Genomic DNA, 22044 nt, shown 5'->3' with positions numbered 1-22044 from the left:
TTCCCTAGCAACGGTTGCCAGAGATTCAATGTATGTGGGCGGGGCCTGAGGGTGGGCTGGGTGATATTGCGCGTGCGCAGGGCGGGATTCGGCACCGCCGACATGGCGGCGCCTGAGGCGGGAGCGGCACAACCGGGACCGGGACCTGCACCTGCACCGGCCGAGCCAGAGCTGGAGCCCCTGCGGCTGCGACGACTGCGGGGCGACGGCTTCTTCGAGATCCCAGCAGCCGATCGAGTGAGTGCACGGGGGTGCGGGAGGGCTCGGGGCCGGCGGGGGGTCCCGGTGAGGGGCCCTCGAGGCGGCACCGCCTGGACTCACCGCTTTGGTTTCAGCTGGGACGGTGCCGCAGCGTGAAGGAGTTTGAGAAGCTCAATCGGATCGGCGAGGGCACGTACGGCATCGTGTGTGAGTGCGGGGGTGGCTCCCGGGGCGCTGAGGGACATTCGGGACCGGGAAGGCACCTCCGAGTTAATCTCGTCCAACTCCCATCCGTGGGTACATCCCTCCTTCCCTTAGATCACATTGCTCCTTCCAGCCTGGCTTTGGACACTCCAGGGATGGGGCAGCCACAGTTTCTCTGGGCACCCTGTGCCAGGCCTGCCCACCCTCACAGGGAAGGATTTCTCCCTGATATCCCATCCAACCCTGCCCTTTGCCAATGGAAAACCATTCTCCCTGTAGAATCCAGCACGGTTTGGCTCGGGAGGGGTGTGAAGCTCACCCAGTTCCCCCCTGTAGCTGAGCTGGTGGAGCTCAGGGGAGGTCAGGACACAGCCAGGTGTGTGTGGTGGTGTCACTGTGCTCTGTGCTGCCCCCAGACCGTGCCCGGGACACGCTGACTGACGAGACAGTGGCCCTGAAGAAGGTGCGGATGGACAATGAGAAAGATGGTAAAGGAGGGGTGGTGGGGGGAACAGGGGCTGCCCTGTCCTGGCTCTGGCTCTAGGCCCCTGCTGCAGCTCAGCTGTTCCTCCCTGCCCCAGGAATGCCCATCAGCAGCCTGAGAGAGATCACCCTGCTCCTGCAGCTCCAGCACCCCAACATTGTGGAACTGAAGGAGGTGGTTGTGGGAAACCACCTGGAGAGGTGAGTCTCCTGTCTGTCCTCCCTCTTCCTTTCCTTCCAAACCTTCCTTGGAGACAAACCTGTCCTGGGAGAGGTTCTGACCTTATCTTGTATCCAACAGCATTTTCCTGGTGATGGGATACTGTGAGCAGGACCTGGCCAGTCTCCTGGAGAACATGCAAACACCTTTCTCAGAGGCTCAGGTACAGGGTGGGGCAGGATTTGGGTCCAGCACCCCTGAGAGGGTGCTGCCATTCCTGCCAAAATGTGTGGACACGGTGAAGGGCACCCTAGACTTTGAGCTGGGGGATTCTAGGGATTCTGGTGGAGCCTGGGCATTGCTGACTCTCAGTGAACCCTTCAGAGACTTTCCAGGCTGGGTTTGGGGCTGGAGCAAACTGTCTAGGAAAGAGAGGTGGAAGAAAAAGCCCACCCAGAACCCTCTGAGAGGACACAGGGATGGAGGAACTGCAGGACACCCCAGTGGGATTGACCTGTGGGGGTTTGTCCACTTGGTGCTCTTCCCACAGAGGTCACAGCTCCTGTCCCTTGTCCCCAGGTGAAGTGCATCATCCTCCAGGTGCTCAAGGGCCTGCAGTACCTCCACGAGAACTACATCATCCACAGGTGAGAGTGGCAGGATGGAGCTGGGGGGACAAAGGGGTGTCTGGGGACACCTCCCATGTCTTGGGATCAGGACCAGCTCCCAGTGGGGGTTTGGTGCCCGTTGTTGTGGCAGCACTGGCAGGGCAGGGAGGCCATGGAATGATGGGATTGGATTTTCCTTCTGGTCTTTCACCTCCAGCTGCTCTGTTTCCCACAGGGACCTGAAGGTCTCCAACCTGTTGATGACTGACAAAGGCTGTGTGAAAATAGGTGAGTCCCAGCACCTGCATCTGCCTGGGGCTGCTCTGTGCCACAACCAGAGCTCAGAGCTGGGTTCCCTCCTCACTGTGACTCTGTTACAGCTGATTTTGGCCTGGCACGCACCTACGGGATGCCCCCTAAGCCCATGACCCCCAAAGTGGTGACTCTATGGTGAGTGGCTGGTGCTGGGATGGGCCCTCAGCAGGACAGGCTTGTCCCAGCTCTGCCACCAAGTGTCCCCTGTGCAGGTACCGTGCACCAGAGCTGCTGCTGGGAATGACAACCCAGACCACCAGCATTGACATGTGGTAAGGGCAGGGCTGAGCCTGCCTGGATGGGGCTGGAGAGGCTGCAAACTGCAGGGGGATCACTGAAAGGCTGCTGTGCTCCTCCCCAGGGCTGCTGGCTGCATCCTGGCCGAGCTGCTGGCACACAAACCTCTGCTGCCAGGCACCTCTGAGATCCACCAGATCGACCTCATCGTGCAGCTCCTGGGGACACCCAATGAGAACATCTGGCCTGTGAGAGCTCCCTGCCCGTTTTCCCTGTCCTTTCTCCCTGGCTGCTCCCCCGGCCCTTCCTCACACTGTGTTTCCCCCAGGGATTCTCCAAGCTGCCTCTGGCCACCCAGTACACCCTGCGCAAACAGCCCTACAACAACCTGAAGCACAGGTTTCCCTGGCTCTCTGAGGCTGGGCTGCGCCTGCTCAACTTCCTCTTCATGTATGACCCCAAGAAAAGGTAAGAGCCAAGCAGGATGTGGGGTGGGTAGGGCAGGGAACATACCCCAAGCTGGGACAGTCCCTGCCACTTGCCCTTTTGTCCCTGCAGGGCCACAGCCAAGGACTGCCTGGAGAGTTCCTACTTCAAAGAGAAGCCCTTGCGTGAGTATTCCCCATCCTGGGGCAGGGTGGGACTGGGAGGCTTTGGGCCCTGCTGACCCCTCTCTGCCCCACAGCCTGTGAGCCAGAGCTGATGCCCACCTTCCCACACCACCGGAACAAGCGGGCGGCCAGCACGGCGACCGAGAGCCAGGCCAAGCGCAGCAAGCCCTGAGCTGTCCCTGAGAGCAGTGTGATGTGTCCTGGCTGAGGTGGATTCCCTCAGCCCAACAGTCCCAGCTCCACGGGCTCCAGCTGTTCCCAGGATGGCTCCTAAATCCATCTCCCTGTGTGGGATGGGGCAGGCTCCAGTCTGGGGCCGGGTGAGCGTGGCCCCAGGGCCAGGAGAGATGGGGCTCAGGGATGCCCAGGTGTGGCAGGGTCAGTCCTGTCTGTCCCTTGGGGGTCCTGGCTTGTACTGTTTGTGGGGGGAACCCTGACTTTGCTATCAATAAAAGCATCTGACCTTGGTAATGGGGGGAGGGAATGATGTCATTCTTTGGTGCCATTTTGGGAGAAGCAGTAGCTCTGCTCTCCTTCCTGTGTGTCACCCTGGGGGTATCTCCATGACATCCCACATTCTGCCCCCCTTTAAGTGGATCCCACTCTCAGGGAGGCAGGAGCTGCTCCTGCAGGGTGCTGTGCTATCACCACAGACCCTAGACCAGCCATCTTAGTCCCCCTCACCGGGACAGCACACCCCAATGCCAAGGCAGCCACTTTACTGACGCACTGAACAATTTACAGCAGCAGCGCCCGGGCTGGAGCGAGGCCCAGAGGCGCCAACAAGTCCAGGTCCTTATGCCAGGCCAACCACCAGCTGTGCCCATCCCCTCCTGTCAGGCAGCAGTGTCAGGAGCGGGGCACAGAGCCCTCGGCCAGCAGCATGTCCAGCTCGGTGCGCTGCAGCCAGAGGCGCTGCTGGCGCTCCCCGCGCAGCTCCTGCCCGCGGTGCCGGCTGCGGCAGGCGCGGCCCAGGGCGCAGCTGTGGCCGTGCAGCTGCCGGCAGGTGCTGCAGCAGTACGAGGGCAGCATGCCCCGCTGCAGGCACGAGTGAAGCTGGTAGCAGGGCAGCTCTGGTGTGTCCTGAGGGGAATCCCGGGGCTCCATCAGCACCTGGGGACTTCCCACCAAGTGTTGCTCGGGGAAGAGGTGAGCGGAGGTGTCCGGATCAGCGCTGCCCACAGGCTCTGGGCCATGAGTGCTGTCACAGTGTTCCCAGCCCCTCGTGGGCACATCCTGAGGGTCCCTCCACAGCGCTGGGGGTGCTGTGTCCTCGCTCCCCGTGTCCTCAGGGCTGTCTGGCATCTCCTGGTAGAGATCCACGCCATCGCTGCAGTCGGCAGCCGCCCTGCACTGTGTCCCCCGGTCCTGCAGCATCTCCAGGCACCCCTCGGTGCGATGCCTCGCCTCCAGCAGCTCCTCGGGGCGGGGCCGCCGCAGCCGCAGCGCCATCTCTGCCAGGATCTCACACTCCAGGCGGCAGGCGAGGAAGCCGACGGCGGCGGCGATCAGCGCGGGCCCCGGGGGCAGCCGAGCCACAGCCAGGCGGTGCCGGTCCCGCCTCTCGTAGCCCAGCCGGCCCAAACTCCGCACCAGGTCGGCCTCGGGCAGCGCCGGGCGCAGCAGGTGCACGTAGGCGCCGGAGAAGGTCTGCAAGGAGAGCGGGGAGCGTGGCTGGAGCTGTCTGGGTACCCCCAGGACATCCCCTCACCACCTCAGGGCCTCACCGGGATGGTGCCGAACTCCCGGCGCCACGGGAAGAGGTAGAGGTTGACGGCCGCCAGCTCCAGCAGGCGGAAGGCGGCGGCCAGGCCTCGCAGCGCCAGCCCGGGCTCGGGGCGGTCCCGCAGCCCCCGGGCCAGCAGTGCCAAGGCATCGTCCTGCAGGGCCCCCAGCAGCGCCGGCTCCTCCTGCAGCCGCTGCCGCAGCCGCTCTGCCACGGCGGGGCCGGGGCCCAGCTCCCGCTGCAGCGAGCGCCGGTACTCCTGGTGGAATTCCTGCCGCAACTCCTGCCCGAAGTCCTGCCGGGGCTCCTGCCGCAGCGCCGAGCCTGCACACATCCTGAGAGGACAGCAGCGTGAGACCCCACCTGTGACCCATTAGACACCCCACCCTGGCACTCCCATCCCAAACCCGTGAAGATCCTCCTGCCAAAGCCTCAGCTCCGGAACTCCGGTCCCCCGAGGCCTCCCCGGCACCTCCCTGATCACATCCCCCCGGTGTCACTCTCCAGGCCTGGTTCTCCCCCGTTTTCCCCTCCGAGGCCTCCCGGTGCTCCCACCCGAGCCCGGTTCGGTCCCGGTTCCCCATCCCGACCTGCCGGTCCCGCTCCCTTCCCGCTGCCCCCGGGCCGGACCGCACACGCCGCCCGAAGCTCCGCCCCCGGGGCGGGGCCGGGACAGCGCCCCCTGTCGGCCGGGAGGACCCGCGCAGGGTGGGGTGGGGGGCTCAGCACCTGCCCGGGGCTGGGGGGGGGTCCCGCGCCGCCCCCTCCTCACTGCAGCGACTCCACGTAGGACAGGGCGCTCTGCAGGGACGTCAGGCAGTACCCCTCCTCCCCGATCAGGTACCTGTGCCACAGCCATCGCACTGTCACCAACGGGACGCCACCAAGGGCACCGCACCATCACTGCCATGAGCAGGACACCAGCACAGCCACCATTCCTCAGCCCTGCTGCTGTTCTGACCCCATAACAGCTCTGTCCCAGGAGGGTGACAGTGCCCTGAGCCCAGGGCTGCCTGCACAGCCCAGCACCCTGCACATACCCCTCATGGATGAACTCCTCCAGGGCAGCACACTCAGAGAGCAGCTGGGGCAGCCCCGTCTGCAGCACCACGTAGGACAGGATGGGCAGCAGGTCGTCTGCCCCGCTGTGACAACACGGGCCATCACCCACAGTGGCCACAGCGACTGCTTCCCCAACACCTGCCCCACACTCCCCACATCCCCCATCCCACTCTGTGTGTCCTGTACTCACATTGCGGCCGTGGCGATGCTCCGGGTGTCCCGGGTACCACAATACTCCTCGGCACACTCACAGATGCCCCGCAGGGCTCTCACTGTGGCACAGGGTGGGTGTCAGAGTGTCATTGTCACTGCCACCCCCAGACCCCCTGCCCCGTGTATCCCCAGCACCGCTCACCGATGCACTCCAGCTTCCTGCGGGGACAGGTCTCCAGCGGGATGAGGCGCAGGTCCTGCACGGCCGAGGCGTACGCGGGGCGGCCGGGGCCGGGGGGGAAGAGGCGAGAGGCCAGCCCCATGTCTGCGGGGCTGGCGTGTCGGTGCCGCTCCATGCTCCGGGCCAGGGCCGCCTCCCGGGGCTGCTGCACGGTCCTGCGGGAATGGAGGTGATGGAGGGGGGTGTGACAAGAAGGAGTCAGTGGGTTTTGGATCCTTCAAAGCAGGTTATGGTACCTGTAGAGGGCCAGGAGTGGGGCCCAGAGTGGGGGGAAGAAAGCCTCCTCCAGGCAGGCCAGGCATTGATCCTTGCCGGCAGCAGTGCCCAGCCCCTCGAAGGCCAGCAGGGTCAGAGCCAGCAGTCTGTCTGGGGAGGTGAGTCACACAGCATGGTGAGACCCCCTGTCCTGCTCACACAGGGACCCCCCCATCCTACCCACACAGGGACCCCCCTGTCCTGCCCACACAGGGACCTCCATCCTGCCCACTGCACCCCAAGTCAAAACGGGGCACAGTAGACCCCCCCGTTTGCCCCCCACTCCCTGAGCTGCCCCTCACCGATGGCGTTGTGGATGTCCCTCACCACACCCTTGAGCAGCTCTGGCAGGGCCGTGTCCTTCCCAGAGCTGCCATGGGGCTCTGCGGGGGCCCAGCCCTCGGGGGATGCCAGGAACCTCTCCAGGTCCTCGAAGGAGCTTTCCCGGGGTGTCTCAGGGGGCTCGGTGGGCCCCAGGGCGCCGCTGTCGGCCAGGGGGGACTGGCTGGAGCGGCTGTGGCGCAGCGCGGCGGGGCCGTGCTCGGGCACAGAGAACATGCAGTGCAGGCTGCGGGACGCTCGGAGCCGGCGGCCCCCGGGCTCAGTGGGCAGCGAGGACCCCATGGCGTCCAGCGACAGGAAGGACAGACCCGATGGGGAGGCGGGAGAGGCGTCGGCGGGGCCGCGGCTGACGGCGGGGTAGAGGCGGGTGTACACCGCACACTGCAGCCGCCGCAGAAGCTGAGTGATGGGGTGCTCGGGGCAGCTGTGGGGCACAGGAATGGGGTGGGCAGGGGGGCACCGGCAGTGGCTGCAGCCCCCTCGCTCCGTGCCCACCCCAGCGGTACCTCAAGAGGCAGGAGAAGAGCCCTGACACCACTGAGAGATCCGCCGGGCTTCGCTTCAGCTGCGCCTTCCACTGCCTTGGCCAGTCCTGGGGAGTGTCCAGAGCTGGTTATAGGGATGGTGCAGCACCCTGCCCCATGGCACAGCCTCCTGCCCCATGGCACAGCCTCCAGCCCTGTCAGCAGCCCCTGGCACACACTCACATGGTCCTGCTCGTACTCAAGGATGGCAGCATAGAGTGCTCGCTGCTCCTGCTCCTCAGGGGTGAGGGCCACGCTGCTGGAGAACCTCCTGGAGACAGCCCAGGCCGGTGAGGGCACTGCTGGGTGTCCCCAGAGCTCAGGGTCCCTGCGGTGACATCCCCACTCACCTGTTGGCCGCCTCCTGCAGCCGCAGCCGCCGCTCCTCCATCTTGCGCTGCAGCTGGGCCAGGCACAGTTAAGGGTCCAGAGCCACCACTGTGCTCACCCACTGCCTTTTACCCTCCTCCATCCCCCAACTGGGACCCCAAAGGCCTGCGTGGGGCTGGGGACACCCAGGACAGGGCAGGGGCTCTGCTGGAGCCGGCTCCTGGAGCAATCCCACTGGGAAAGGATACAGTCTCCTCTCGGGCCTTGGCAATCACCAGGTTCTCCATCATCTGCCGCTGCAGGGACAGTGTCTGTGGAGCAGGAGGGGAGTTGGGGACATCCACCCACACCCCAGGGACAGCAGTGGGGAGCAGGGGTCCCCCAGGGACCCTCTCCCTGACTGGCTGCCCGTTCCATCCAGCTCCCAGCTCCTCCCCAGCTCCCCACTTGCCAGGGATGTCTTCTGCACAGCCTGGCTTGGGTTCAGCCGCGCCACCCGCGCCTCGTAGGCCGCCTTCAGCTTCTGGTTCTGCAGGGAGGCCTCCTCCAGCGGGGTCAGCTCCCTGGAGGAACAGCCTCAGCACTCACCACAGGGCACAGGACACGTGCCAGGACCACATCCTGCTCCTTGACTCCCCAGGCAGGCACGGGGCCACTGCCAGTCCTTGTGTCACAGTTCTTGCCAAACTCCTCGTGTTTTAACCACTCACTGTGTTTGAGCCTCCCATGTCCCAGCTGCTGTATCCCAGCCCACATCAGCCCCCCCTGCTCCACCACTCTGCCTCAGCCCCTTGTCCCAGTGTCAATAACCCAGTCCCCGTGTCCCAGCCCCCCGTACTTCCGTGTGCTCTGTGCCTCAGCAATCTGCAGCTTCTGGAAGATCTCTGGGGGCAGGAATGGTGAGAGCTTCCCCCCTTCGTCCGAGCAGACCCGGCGGTGCCTGGGGAGGGCTGCAGGCCCCCCTCCCCGCTCCTGTGCAGCTGCTTTCACCTGGGTTTTCCCTGGGGAGGGAGGCAGGACAGGTTGGCTGTGCCTCACCACCAGCCTGGCCCTGTAGGGCCAGCCAGCCCCCCAAAAGGGGACCCCCACCCTTCACTCACCCAGTGCTGCTGCGATGGATTTGACCCTCTCCAGGCACTGCTCCGCCAGTTTGAGCAGTTTTGGGGTGTCAGGGGTGACCCCCTCGCTGTTCTCTGTGGGGAGGGGTTGTTGAGGTCACTGCAGGATTTCTGCCTGGGGGGGACAAGGGGTCCTGCCTTACCTGCGCCTGCCGCCTCCTCCTGCAGGGCCTGGGCGATGAGGGTGATGCTCTTCAGGTACTCCACGTAGGCCTCCTGCCAAAGCGGGGGGTGAGCGGAGACCCCCGGGGGTGGGGAGAGCTCGGGAACCCCCCCGGCCCCGGGGAATCGGGAATCACAGCTCCGAACGGGAGCCCGGGGATGCAGGATGGGACCAGGGATGCAGGATGGGAGCGGGGATGCAGGAGGAGACCGGGGATGCAGGAGGAGACCGGGGATGCGGGATGGGGCCGGGGATGCAGGAGGAGACCGGGGATGCGGGATGGGGCCGGGGATGCAGGAGGGGACCGGGGATGCGGGATGGGGCCGGGGATGCAGGAGGGGACAGACCGGGGATACAGGATAGGAGCGGGGATGCTGCCCCGCAGCCGGGGGTGAGGCCGGGGAGCGAAGCCGCGGGATGCGGAGGGATCCCAAGGATGCAGGAGAAGCCGGGGATGCGGGGGGAGCCCAGGGATACAGCAGGAGGCCGGGGATGCAGCCCCGGGGATGGGGATTGAGCCCGGCGATGCGGGGACAGCCCCAAGGTGCAATCCCGGGGATGCGGCCGAGCCCGGGGGTCCCTCCCCGTCCCCGCGCTCACTCACCCTGGTCCGGCCGGCGCTGTCCATGCCCAGGGCTCCGCTGGCCGCCCTCATGGCTCCCTGCAGGCCGCGGCCGGCCCTGCCCGGCGCGGGCCCCTCGGCGCCCCCCGGCGCGGCCATGGCCGCGGGGCCGCCCGGAACGGCGCGTCGGGGCCGCGGGCCCGCCCGGAGCGCGGGGGGACGGACCGGGCCGGGCCGGGCCGGGCGCGGCGGGTCCCCCCGGCCGGCGGGGGCGCTGCGGGCGGGCGGGCGGGCGGAGCCGCCGGGCCCGGCGGGGACGATGAAGCGCGATCGGCGCGGGCGGTTCCTGGCGGCCCCGGGCGGCCCCCGGGCGGCTCCCCCCGCTCCCCGCCGGACCCCCGGCAGTGCCGCCCGCGGCGCCGAGCCCGCCGAGCCCCCCGCGGCCCAGGCCTGCGCGCCCGAGGCAGGTGAGGCCCGAGCGCGGGGGGGGAGCGGGGCGGGGGGAGCGGGGCACGGCCGGAGCCGCTTCCTCTGAGGGGACACCGGGACGGGCTGGAGCAGCGGGGACGGGCCGGCCCTGGGCCCGGCGGGGCTCCTCCGCATCCCGGGGTCACACCCGCCCTGCCGGGGCTCCGTGCCCAGCGGGCGGCGGGGCGCGATTTGCCCGTTTGTGCGGAGTTTCTTTCCCCCTGACACACCGAACATCCCGGTGCCGGTGAGGGCAGGGTAAGGAAGGATTGGGCACACGGGGAGGGAGAGCGGGGGAACCTCCCGCTGTCTCAGGGTGCTCGGCTCCGCCTGCTCCGCTCTGGGGTGACCGGGAGCCTCCCTCCAGCACGGTTTGACTGTGGTCAGGACCCTCCCTCCGTCCTGTTTGGGGTTTGGGGGTGACTGGGACCCTCCCGCCATCCTCTTTGGGGTTTGGGGGTGACCGAGACCCTCCCGCCATCCCTTTTGGGGTTTGGGGCCGCTGATATCCGGCTGTGCTGCAGCTGGGGCGGGAGATAAGCGGGATCTCCAGCGGCTCCATTGGGTGCTGTGACACCAGGACAGGGGATGGCACTTGGGGCACTCACAAACGGGGGGTCACCCCCCGCCAAAGACACTCCCCCAGGAGGTGCTGCCCTGTCCCACCGCTGTCACCACCCCACGGGCTGTGGTGGGACCCCCATTGCTCCCAAGGGCACCCAGGAGGTCCCGGCAGGGAGCCCACTCCCACCTCGGGGATGGATCAGGGCTGGAGCAAGGCTGTGCTAAGGGTTCCCTTCACACTTTTGGGGTGCAGTGCAGGGATGGAATTTATTCCACTGAGTGGGAGTGGTGCAGGTCAGTGACCTGGGTGACACTTCACATCCTGCCCGCTATTCCAGCTCAAGAGTTGCCTCACTCCAGGGCACTGCTGGGGAGTTGAGGAATGGGCCAGACAGCACTGGGGCAACCCATTGACACAATGCCATCTGTAAACACTTGGGAAATAAACACCTGGGAAGAGCAAGGGATGGCATTGGCAGAGTCCTGGGAGCACCACAGCACAGAGGAGGCTCTGCCATTGGGACAGTGGGGTCAGAAGGGCTGATTTTGGGTCAGCTGCTGTCAGAAAGGATCTTTTCCTGCCTGAAGGCAAGACTAAGGAGGCAGCTGGGACCAAGAGGAGGGAAACACCTTTGGGCTCATCAGTGCCATCCCTCACCAGCCACATTGGCTCCTTGGCAGGAATCGGCCGGGCCCTGAGCACGGGCTACTGCCGCCTGTGCCACGGCAAGTTCTCCTCGCGGAGCCTGCGCAATGCCTTCGGCAAGGTGCCCGTGCTGGGGGAGAACTCGGAGAGGCAGCGGCGCGTGGACCAGGTGTTCTTCTCCGACTTCCAGCGCCTGGTGGGCGTGGCGGTGCGGCAGGACCCCGCGCTGCCGCAGTTCGTCTGCAAGAAATGCCATGCCCAGTTCTACAAGTGCCGCAGCGTCCTCCGCACCTTCATCCAGAGGGTGAACGCCTCGCCCACGGGCCACGCCAAGTCCAAAGGAAAGTAGGTGGCCTTTTCTTGCCTCCTGGGATTGGTGCCGGGCTGTGGTGCCTCTGTGGTGCTTCTTTGACCCCCCAAATCTCACTGTGACACTGGTTTTTGCAGGAGCAGCGGGGTCCAGGCACAGCCGGGGATGGAAGGAGGTGCCTCCTGCCTGGGTGAGTGTCCACCCTCCTTTTCCTTCTGCCACGTGAAGGCTGAGCTTGATGGGACCACATGCAGTGGGGTTCTGGACTCCTTTGACACAGCTGGTTATGGTTCTCCTTCCTCCCTCTGGCTTCTCAGGAGAGTCTTCACCTTCCTGAGCTGGGCCAAATAGGCAGAGGCTCACCTGGGGGTGGGCAGAGCACATTTGGGTGGCAGTGCCAGGCTGCTGTTGGACACTGGGGACAATTGGAAATAGCCTTTCATAATGGAGGGAGGTGGTGGAGCCGCTGTCCCTGGAGCTGTTTAAGGAAGGACTGGACATGACACTCAGTGCTCTGCTCTGGCTGACAGGGTGGTGTTTGGTCACGGGTTGGACTCAGTGATCTCAGAGGTCATTTCCAGCCTCAGTGGCTCTGTGATTCTGGCAGTCACTGGCACTGCCACACTCCAGCTCTTTGGGGCAGCTCCCACCTTCCTCCTGGGGCAGCCCTGGGGAGTGTAGCATCGTGTGGCTACAGTGTTCATCGTGTCCAGGGAGGCACAGGCACCGGCAGGGAAACAGACAAAACAAGTCTCTTTTGTTAAGCAGGAGGATCCATTTTATTTCTCCCACCCTGAACCGGGGTGGGAGAAGGTGAAGAGAGGGAAGGCCAAGAGGCGAGAGAGAGAACCCCACCCTCATCTCTCCTTAAGTAGAAGGTCTGGGGCAGGGCAAAGGGCGGGTAAGGGCAGTGACCTGAAGCCAATGGAGAAGGAACCACAAGGCCAAGGTCATTGATGGGAAGCAGAACTGACTAAACCATTGTGTACAGAGCACATGGGAAGTATCCCCTCAGGCAGGAGGGGTAGCTGGGGCCTGTCTTGCCAAGGGCAGACTGTGGGTATTACACTGAGTGGACTGAAGGGAGTCCTGGGACTTGGGGAGTCCTGGGACACAGGGGAGCAGATCCATATCCACATCCCCATCCTCTCCATGACCCCTCCACGCCCAAGCCTCACTGTCCCTCCTCTCCCCCGTGCAGTTGACCTGATCACGTCCAGCCCGCAGTGCCTGCACAGCCTGGTGACCTGGACTCACAGCCACGCCGGGGGCTGCCCGTCGGTGCCCGGGCTGCGCAGCGTGCTCTCCTCCGAGTACTGCGGCATCATCCGCGCCGTCTGGGGCTGCGGCCACGGCCACGACTACGTCATGGACACGGACTCGGACTGCAGCTCCGCGCTGCTGGACAACGCCCTGGCCGTCAAGAGGGAGTGGGGCAGGGGCACGGGGCAGCAGTGCTTGGCTGACAATGGTGCTGAGGCTGTTCCTGCTCCCAAAGGCCAGCACGCTCCAGTAAGGACAGCTCCCTGCCAGCAGCCCGCCGGCAAAGGGACCACGGCTGTGCTGCAGGGTGTGGAGAATGAGCCACCCCAGGACAGGGAAACGTCTCCCTCGCAGCTGGACAGCACAGCCTCTGTCCAGGAACGGGCCCTGCCGCAGCCTGTCTCCCCACTGAGCACTGCCACAGGTAAGGGGTTTGCTTCCTGCCCTCCCTCCCAGCCTCAGGGGGTGGACAGGGAGCTGGAGAGGTGGCCCAGGAAGTCTCTCCTTGGAGACTGCTGTTCCTCAGGGGAGGTGTGGATTCTTCTGGGAAGTGCTCAGAAGTTGGGCTGTGATCAAGGAGGAAGATGCTGAGCCATGCAGAAGGGACAGGGAACATGGGGTCATACTCCTGGCCCTGTATGTTGTTTCCTCTCTGATGGAGGGGAGACCCTGCTGCCAGGCTCTTTCTGGGGATATGGAATGGTCACAGGTTTGCCAGATGTTTCTTTTGGCTCAACCCTGAAGTTGGGTTTCCCTGCTGCACAGCAGCTGATGCTGAATCCCAGGAGGCCCTTCTGTCCCTAAAGGAAAACTGCTGAGTGGGTTTGGGTTGGGTGCACTGCCCTAAACACCACTTCCAAAACAAGGAATTAACACCCATTTTGAGTTCCAGAAGTGGGGCTGTGTTTAGCTCCAGCAGCCCCAGGAGATTTCTGCTGCTGGACACGAGAGTGGTGGCTGGGACTTGCCTGGGGACAAGTCTTTCAGCTACAGGTGTCACAGGGGGAACCAAAAGCTGCTCCTGGGAGCTGCAGGGTCAGGGTGGAGCACAGGCAGAGCCGTTTTCTCTGTCACAGGCAGAGGGAACAGTTTGGTTTGAGCAATCACTGATTGCCATGGAGCACAGATTGCCCACAGTGTGACCACACACCCAGAGCCGCTGTGGGTCTGCTGCTTTTCCTTGTAACTCACCGTGTTCTCCTTCACTCCCTAGGACAGTTGAGTGGGAAGCAGGTTCTGTCTGCAACGTCGGATGAGCGGGTAAAAGACGAGTTCAGTGACCTTTCTGAGGGGTGAGAGAAGAGTGGGTTTAAAATAGCCTAAATGTCTTCTTTGCCAGCGGGAACTCCCCAGCCCCCAGAGCTCTTCCTCCACCAGCACTGGGGGCTTGGACCAGTGGCTCTGCCACAGCCATCACACAGCTCTGAGGCTCTGAGCTCCCTCCTCTGCTCTGGGGGCTTTGCACACATGTTTTCTCCATGTTTTTGCAGCAATCCTGGCCCTGTTTTGTCCCCTCTCTGTGCTGGGGAAGGAGCCATGCTGGGAGCTGCTGCTCCAGCCCCTCAACCTCTGGGCAGTTCCCTGGGGCTGTGGTGGAGCAGAGGGACTGGGAATGCAGGCACGGAGTGGCACGTGGAGGAACCACCCCCATTGCTCCCAGGGAGAGCCATTAACTGGGAAATGGGAGTGGGAGGGACCTGGCAGCTCCACAGCCCGTGTTGTGAGCAAGGATTTGGCTCAGTCCAACCCAGGTGTTTGGAATGGGGCTGTAAATACACGAATGCAGGCGTTCTGAGTCTAAAGGGCCAAGTGCAGAGGGACTGCAGTGTCAGCTGAGCCTGTCAGCTGTCACATTAAAGGGCCGCAAAGATTTATTGTTTATTGCCTATTTCCTGTCTTCAGGAATTAATTGCTTCTTGTATGGCTTAAAGCCTAAAAGGAGGAAAAAGAAGAATCCAAATATGGCTGTTACTTTTGAGGGAAATACAGAATGACCAGCAGCTTCATTAACCTGCACCAGACAACTCTGTGACATTCTTGCTCCACAAAATTCCTTTTCCCAGTAGAGGAAGCGGCAGCCACATCCCTCACCCATGAATAGATCCTTTCAGTAACAGCCTTTTTTTATTTTTTTTTTTTTTTGTTCTGCTGACAGTGGTTTGATTATTCTTGCAGAGATTTAGCCTTAAAAAGGACCTGATTTGGGTCTTTGCTGTGTTCACCAGCGCTGTGTTTGCTTGGGGAGAGGACGGGGTGGAGTGGCCACTGTGCCATGGGGGAGATGGAAGTGCTGGGAATGGGGAACTGCTGGTGCTGAGGGTCAGCCCGAGGTCACGTTGGTAAAGGGCAGCTTCTCTCTCTCAGGGACTTCTTGAGTGATGATGAAAGCGAGAAGAGAAACGTGCAATCTTCAGATGACTCCTTTGAGCCTTACCCCGAGAAGAAGTAAGGGGCTCTCAGGGTGGGTGGGGGGCTGGTGCCCACCCCTGTGGGGCCAACGTGTCTTTCCTTATGGCTCTGTTCCCTCCACATCCCTGCCTGGGGGTCACAGAGATGCCCCCAGGGTCCCCACTGGGTTAAATTGGCTGGGCCCTCATCACCAGCCTGGCACAGCCACAGCCTGGCTCGTGTTCCTGGGGCTGTGTCTGCTCCTGCTCTGCCAGGTCACAGTCAGGTGTAACAGCTGGGGACACTTTGGTGGATCTCTAACCAAGACCAAGTCCTAAACCACTGTCCTGGTTCTTTCTTGGAGGGTTTCTGGCAAGAAAAGCGACAGTAAAGAAGCAAAGAAGGCGGAAGAGCCCAAAATAAGGAAGAAGCCGGGGCCTAAGCCAGGCTGGAAAAAAAAAATCAAATGTGAACGGTAAGGAGGGTCTCAGGGCTGGGCTGGGCTGGGCTGCAGCCCCATGCCCACAACACCTCACACACCTCTCCTTGCAGGGAGGAGCTGCCCACCATCTACAAGTGTCCTTACCAGGGCTGCACTGCTGTCTACAGAGGGGCTGATGGCATGAAGGTGAGCTCGGGCTCCATCCTGTCCCACACTGGAGCCACTTCCATGTGAGCAGAGGATTCCTGATGGATTTAATTCCCCACCCCGGGCTGCAGGGGGCAGTGAGCCACTAAAAGCAGCCTGCTGGGTGTCCTGGCTTTTTCCAGTCTGCTCTGGCTCTCCCTGTTTCTCCTGTCCTGGAGAAAAGGCCACAGCAGCCTTTGGAACAGGCTCCACTGTGTCCAGCTAAAGCCCCTGTTGCCAGGGAGACATTGGGGTGCAAATCCTGGTTTTTCACATGGAAGTCTCAGTGTTTGGGGATCCAAGTTGTTCCCTGTCAGAAACTCTGTCCTTGCCTTGCAGAAACACATCAAGGAGCACCACGAGGAGGTGCGGGAGAGGCCCTGCCCTCACCCAGGCTGCAACAAGGTGTTCATGATCGACCGGTACCTGCAGCGGCACGTCAAGCTCATCCACACAGGTGTGTCCCAGCTGCTGACAGGACACCCAGAGCCTCCTGCCAGCCTGTCTGGGAGTGCTGAGGCTCTGGGAGTGGGGGGACAGGACTCCTGTATGCCTGTGAGCATGGAACAAGCTGCTGTGCAGGGGGCACGAGGCAGGGGAGGGGTTCAGACTCCCACAGGGGGCGTGGGCAGCTGTCTGTGCATGGGGGACATTGCAGGAGCTCTGCAGAATCCATGACTCTCCTGTTCCCCGTGGCAGAGGTACGGAATTATATCTGTGATGAGTGTGGGCAGACCTTCAAGCAACGCAAACACCTCTCGGTCCATCAGATGCGGCACTCAGGAGCAAAGCCCCTGCAGTAAGTGATTCCAGTGGGGAGCAGAGGGGTCAGTCACTGACCCTGCCATGGTAATTCTGGGATACAAACCCTGCCTGGAGCTGGCAGTGTCCTGGCTGGATCACTTTAACAGGATGAATGAGGAGAGGGTCATGGAGTACCTGTGCTGTGAGGAAAGGCTCAGAGTGCTGGGTGTGTCCAGCCTGGAGAAGATTCCAGGGAGAACTTTAGACTCCCTTGCAATTCCTAGAGGGGCTCCAGAGAGCTGGGGAGGGACTTGGGACAAGGTCCTGGAATAACAGGACAAGGGGGAATGGCTTCCCACTGCCAAAAGGCAGGGTTAAATGGGATATTGGAAAGATACTCTTTCCTTTGAGGATCTTGGGGCTCTGGCACAGGTTTTGGACTCCCCATCCCTGGAAGTGTTCAAGGCCAGGCTGGATGGGGCTTGGAGCAACCTGGGATAGTGGAAGGTGTCCCTGCTCTCAGCAGGGGGTGGGATGGGATGTGTTTAAGGTCCCTTCCAGCCCAAACCACCCCAGGATTCTGTGCTTCAATGAAACATCCATTCCCACCACCTCCTCCAGCCCCAGCGCTCTCCCTGGCCGAGGCAGGCAGCCCCAGGTGGGTGCTGAGCCCCCTTTGGCCCCGGCAGGTGTGAGATCTGTGGGTTCCAGTGCCGCCAGCGCGCCTCCCTCAAGTACCACATGACCAAACACAAAGCCGAGGCCGAGCTGGAGTTCGCCTGCGACCAGTGCGGGAAGCGCTTCGAGAAGGCCCATAACCTCAACGTCCACATGTCCATGGTGCACCCTCTGACCCAGACTCAGGACAAAGCCAAGCCGCTGGAGCCAGAGCCCATCCTCCTCCTCACGCCTTCAGGGACTGCGGAAGGGCAGGGGGTGAAGCCAGAAGTGACTGCACAGCCCGAGCCCACCTGAGGGCACGGGGATGTTTTCCCAGCCCAGCCCCGTAGGAGCCGCACGGCAGTGGAGATTTTTTTTAATCTACGTTTTAGTCTCCCAAAGAACTCCGTGGAATTAGCTTCAGCTTGCTCAGAAAAGGCTTGTTCTCATGCAGTGATTTCCATGCTCACGTCTGATTCAGCAGTGTTGTACTAAGAGTGTCTAATCCCAGGGGAGGGGACGTTGGCATTGTCCCTTCGTGTCCCCAGCCCCACGCACACGTTGTAGAAACAGAGTTGGCCACAACTGTTCCCCTGCCTGCACAGAGGTGCCCCCCAGGGGCTCGAGGGGGACAGAGGACAATGGGACAACTTTAAGGAGACATTTTGTTTTGGAAAAGAAGGAAAACAAAACAAAACAAAAAAAAACCCAACAAGGTAATTATGATTCCCAAAGCAAGTTCTAAACTGAAAATTTGTAACCTTTTTATTGTAACAAGAGCTTCATGGTTATGCTTGTAATAAATTATTTACAAAGTAATTTGAAAAAAAATGGCCTAGGTGAGAAAGGTGGATCCTTGTGATAGGTGTAATTGAGGTGTGGGGCTGAGTCCATTCCTCAGAACAATTCCAGCTCTTCCTCCAGCTCCATGTCCACGGCAGGCTGTGAGAAGTGCAGAAGGGTGGCTGCCAGCTCTGGGTCGAGTTCCTCACAGGTGCTCAGGAGCTGGGGAGAGGGCAGGGAGCCACTTTAGCTCTGCTCGTGCTTCCTCAAAGCCACTTGCAGCAACACCGGGGCATTTTTCTGCCTTCTCAGCCGAGCACAGGCAGAGGAGGGGGGAAACCTCCACTCGTGGCCGTGGCTGTGCCTGACAATTCCCTCGGACAGAGCGGAACGGCCACACGAGGGCAGGTGTGATGTGCTGGGAGCGGTGCAGGACGTGGCCATGGCACCGGCTGAGCACCAGGTGTCCCCCCGCTCCCACAGGTGAGTCAGGGAAGCACCGAGCTTGGCACAGGTCTGGGATCAGCGCCCGAGGAGCCGCAGCAGCACTCCCAGCTCACACACCGACAGGAAAGGGAGAACACTGCACGTACCGGCTGCATGTTCCCAAAGCTCTGGGCAGGGCAGTGCGGGATGGCTCCCAGCAGGAACCGCCGGGCTGCAGAGATCAGCTCCAGGGGATCCTGCACAACAGCCATGGAGGAGAAACATCACCCTCAGAAGAGAAACAGGAGCCACCAGCCCACAGCCGAGGCTGTCACAGCACAGAGGGCAAGGGGCTGTTCAGGGTTTGGGAGCAGCCCTGGCAGTTCCTCTCTGCCCCAGGGGATGAGGAACCTGCACAAGCCCCCTCTGTTCTGCACAGGAAGGTGGGAGCAAGAGAAATGCTGCAAGTGCTGCTGCAGGGGATGAGCTAAAGAATAGGATTGGTTACAAGAGGTTTAAGCTGGAGAGGGGTAGATTTAGACTGGATATTAGGATGAAATTTTTCTCTGTGAGGGTAGGACAGGCCCTGGTATGGGTTGCCCAGAGAAGCTGTGGCTGCCCCATCCCTGAAAGTATCCAAGGCCAGGTTGGATGGGACTTGGAGCAACCTGGGATAATGAGAGGTGTCCCTGCCCATTGCAGGATGTGAAACAGGATGAGGTTTAAGGTCATTTCCAACCCAAACCATTCTGAAAGTCCATGATAGGAGAAAAAAATAGTCCAGGCTTTGCTTACGTGCTCTGTGGGGCGTTGATCAGACTGTGGCAGGACTTCCCCTTCCACAAAGAGCTGGAGCAGCTGGATGTACATCTGGAGCGCCACCCTGAGGAAGGTCGGCTCCCTCCGGAGCAGCTCCCGCTGGAAGGAGGGGGTGAGGCTGGAGGGGTCACAATGGGCTCTGTCAGCTCTGGGTGATGGGACACACACAGGCACAGGGCAAACACAGCTGCTGCTCTGCCCTGTCTGATTTGAGCCCCATTGCATGCAGGGCCACCCCAAGAAGGAGCACAGGGCTGCAGGGACACTTCTAGCAATGTTCTTTAGCAAAAGGTGCAGGGCTCCTCAAACAGCACCGTGCCCTGACGAGGTGTTCTGTCCTGATAAGAGGTACCTACAGGTGCTCACCCACAGGCCAGCAGTGCTGTGACCTCCCTGCCAGCTGCTGTGGATGCCCAACCCTCACCCACAGCCCCCCTGGTTCATTCCCAGCCCAGCAGGAGTCACCTGTAGAAGGCCAGGGGCAGGAGCCGGGTGTGCTGGGCAGAGGCCGCGCTGTGCAGGACACGGCACTTCCCAGGGTCTGCAAGGACAGGGAGAGGCACTGAGCACCTCCTGAGGGCCTCACGTCACCTTTCACACTTGTGGAGCAGCACAGGGGCTGCACAGTTTCCTTCCAGCCCACAATAAATATGGGTACTTGGGGGTGGTGATCAGAAAGGGAAGCAAGTTGTCCCCTCAGGCTTTCTCTGCCAGCAGGAACAAGACTGAGTTCAGTCATTCCTGATCTTCAGTTGGGTCTGCCATACTCTGGGAGAGAAGCAGGACGTTCTCAGCTTTCACACAAATGTTTTTTGTGCTTCTCCCAAAGGCCCAGCAGCTCCTTCTCACAGGGACACTCCAACCCAAGGGATGGGTCACCTGTCCTTCCACCCCCTGGGGACAGGACTCACCTCTCTCTGCTGAATGGAAGAGAAGTGGCCAGGAGGTGCCCCTCTCTTCCAGGCACTGCAGGATCTCCAGGGACCATTCCAGAGAAGTCTGAAAATCCACTCCTTCCTGGGTGTCAGAAAGGAGAGGTCTCATTTCCCTTGGGCTGTGGTCGCATCAAAGCAGAAAGAAACCCCCACAGGAGACTGCACATGAAGTGCTCTGCTAAAGGACCTTGGGAATTTACCCCAAGTCTCTCCCCTCACCTGGATTCCCCCAGGGATTCCCCACTGAGCAAGGCAGTGTCTGCCTCACCAAACCTGCCCACCAGAGGGCCCCACTGAGACAGGGGAAAGCTGCATCGTGGGTGGTTTGGGTTGGAAAGGACCTTAAAGATCATCCAGTTCCACCCCTCTGTCATGGGCAGGGCACTTTCCACTAGACCAGGTTGCTCCAAGCCCCATCCAGCCTGGATTAACCAAGAGACCACTGCACATCCTGCACCCACCCCACTGGAGCAGCTTCTGTCCCCTCTAACATTTCTAGTGACAACACGTCTTGGGATTATTGTGGGGTTTCTTTTTTCATTACTCATTTCACATGGATTAACCTCCCAGCTCTGTCTGCACAAGAATCTTCTCTCTTTCCTGGCTCTTCCCCCAGACTCTCCCACGGGCAGACTGAGACCAAATGGTTATTTTTGCCCTGAATGTGCTCCCTGATCCCATCTGTGAGGTGACTCCCCAAATGGCTGCACTTCAGAGCTGAGGTGACAGCAAAGGGACAGAAACAAGCCTTCACAGGCAGCAGGATGCTCAGGGCAGGCAGCTGCTGGAAGCAGCCTGTCATCTTTGCTCCTTCACTAAATAGCATTAAACCATTTGGAAACTAATGTTCCTCCTTCCTGGGCAGCTCTTCTCCCATGAAGTACCACATTCCAGCCTGAGGAAAAACATCATCTGACAGATGTGAGATGCTACACTAAAGCTGAGTGAGATAGGAGGTTCCTGCACTACCTGGGAGGTGCAAAGTCTGAACAGGAAACTGAAAATAGTAAATCATCCAGGAGGAGAAATAAAAGTAGTGAAAGGGGAGATAAGGTCAGGGAGAGGAAGACTAAGGTTTAATCTGATGGGAACAGAAGGGCTTTCAGCAGCCTTGTCTGGGGTGTTGCTGATCCCTTCCTCCTGGCAGAACAAGCTCCCAGCCTTCCCAGTGCTGCTACAAAGCATTTTTCGGCAGCAAACCAAGCTGATGAGACACATCCAGTGTCATGAGAATCCCCTCAGGGCTGAACTCACCTTTGGTGCTATTCTGGCTGAGATGAGATCCAGCAGAGAGAAGAACAACAGAGCAACAAGGAGCTGCAAGGAAAAGAGGCTGCCTGTTAGTTGTGCCTGCAGTGGTGACTTGGAACTTGGTGAATATAAACATTTCACCAGGTACATTCCCAGAGTGGACCTGGATGAAGCACAGAGTGTTTCACCTGCTGGGACCCCAGTGACCCCCAGCCCTCCCACGGTTCTCACTCCCCCTGGTACCCTCCAGGAATTCTGAGGTGAAAGCTGCAGCTATTCCCTGTGTGCCAAGTGTCCTCAGTGACACCAGACTGGCAGCTTCTGGCTCCAGACAAGTACAAACAGTGGAGGAGTCAATCCCACAGGAAGAGGAGCTGCTGCCTGGAGCAATAAAACCTCCAGAGCAAACACAGTGCCCAGGTTCCTCTTCAGCACTGTCACCTGTGAGCCTCTGGCACAGGGACACTCCTACTGAGCTCTGACCCCGGCTCTTCCCTGGAAAATCAACAGCCAGAATGGGCAGCAGCCCAGCTTCCTCCTCAGCAGAGCCCTCCAGAGAATTCCCCTTGCACTGAGGTGACAGGCGCAGTCACTTCCTGGACCAGACTTGGGAAAACCCTCAGGAAATCTGTCTCTGGGAATCCCAGCACAACTTCCCAGAGCCCTTAAAATGCCTGCCCTGCTGTCTCACAAACTTCCTGTGTCTCCTTAACTTTCCAGCCAAGCTGCCCAAGCTAAAATCCACAGGGGCTGCTGTTGTTGGAGGGACAGGGGATCCTGGCACGCCTCAGATCGAGCTCTCTGTCTCTGCAGGGCTCTCTCCAGCCTCAGTTTATAAAGCAGCTGTTGAACAGCCCTCCCAGA

The 22044-nt window shown here is 61.2% G+C and overlaps 5 protein-coding genes across 5 annotated transcripts in view; 2 read left to right on the top strand and 3 right to left on the bottom strand.

Moving 5' to 3' along the window:
• Nucleotides 1–117: 117 nt before the first annotated feature.
• CDK10 (cyclin dependent kinase 10) lies at nt 118–3281 on the top strand. The gene is made up of 13 exons (XM_083870009.1): nt 118–237; nt 336–408; nt 822–893; nt 987–1089; nt 1190–1271; nt 1628–1695; nt 1892–1944; nt 2037–2106; nt 2184–2243; nt 2333–2456; nt 2537–2676; nt 2767–2819; nt 2894–3281. The coding sequence occupies exons 3-13, from the start codon at nt 875–877 to the stop codon at nt 2989–2991; spliced, it is 870 nt and encodes a 289-aa protein (XP_083726135.1). The 5' UTR covers nt 118–237; nt 336–408; nt 822–874; the 3' UTR covers nt 2992–3281.
• A 254-nt stretch (nt 3282–3535) lies between these two features.
• Nucleotides 3536–4879, bottom strand: SPATA2L (spermatogenesis associated 2 like; the record flags this gene model as incomplete). The annotated part of the gene is made up of 2 exons (XM_083869938.1): nt 3536–4469; nt 4547–4879. The coding sequence occupies 2 exons, from the start codon at nt 4877–4879 to the stop codon at nt 3669–3671; spliced, it is 1134 nt and encodes a 377-aa protein (XP_083726064.1). The 3' UTR covers nt 3536–3668.
• A 426-nt stretch (nt 4880–5305) lies between these two features.
• On the bottom strand, nt 5306–9454 carry VPS9D1 (VPS9 domain containing 1; the record flags this gene model as incomplete). The annotated part of the gene is made up of 15 exons (XM_083869862.1): nt 5306–5389; nt 5586–5690; nt 5798–5879; nt 5963–6156; nt 6238–6367; nt 6559–7022; nt 7105–7190; nt 7306–7393; nt 7473–7525; nt 7701–7763; nt 7904–8015; nt 8291–8453; nt 8553–8645; nt 8714–8786; nt 9338–9454. The coding sequence occupies 15 exons, from the start codon at nt 9452–9454 to the stop codon at nt 5314–5316; spliced, it is 1899 nt and encodes a 632-aa protein (XP_083725988.1). The 3' UTR covers nt 5306–5313.
• On the top strand, nt 9453–17797 carry ZNF276 (zinc finger protein 276; the record flags this gene model as incomplete). The annotated part of the gene is made up of 11 exons (XM_083869937.1): nt 9453–9762; nt 11009–11318; nt 11421–11473; nt 12485–12970; nt 13760–13838; nt 14911–14991; nt 15299–15409; nt 15487–15562; nt 15902–16019; nt 16262–16361; nt 16996–17797. 11 exons carry the CDS (start codon nt 9453–9455, stop codon nt 17279–17281), a joined length of 2010 nt encoding a protein of 669 aa, XP_083726063.1. The 3' UTR covers nt 17282–17797.
• A 48-nt stretch (nt 17798–17845) lies between these two features.
• Nucleotides 17846–22044, bottom strand: part of FANCA (FA complementation group A) — a gene marked incomplete at its 5' end in the record, with an annotated part of 32032 nt that continues 27833 nt past the window's right edge. Inside the window, 6 exons of the mRNA XM_083870227.1 lie at nt 17846–17971; nt 18343–18432; nt 18971–19112; nt 19460–19535; nt 19906–20011; nt 21184–21246. Coding sequence (XP_083726353.1) covers nt 17864–17971; nt 18343–18432; nt 18971–19112; nt 19460–19535; nt 19906–20011; nt 21184–21246 — 585 coding nt within the window. The 3' untranslated portion in view covers nt 17846–17863. The remainder of the gene's footprint in view (nt 17972–18342; nt 18433–18970; nt 19113–19459; nt 19536–19905; nt 20012–21183; nt 21247–22044) is intronic.

The sequence above is a fragment of the Zosterops lateralis genome (assembly GCF_965231275.1).
Source record: "Zosterops lateralis genome assembly, chromosome: 12".
Taxonomy (NCBI): Eukaryota; Metazoa; Chordata; class Aves; order Passeriformes; family Zosteropidae; genus Zosterops; species Zosterops lateralis.
Note: the sequence above shows the minus strand (reverse complement) of the source record. Positions and strands in the feature narration are given on the sequence as shown.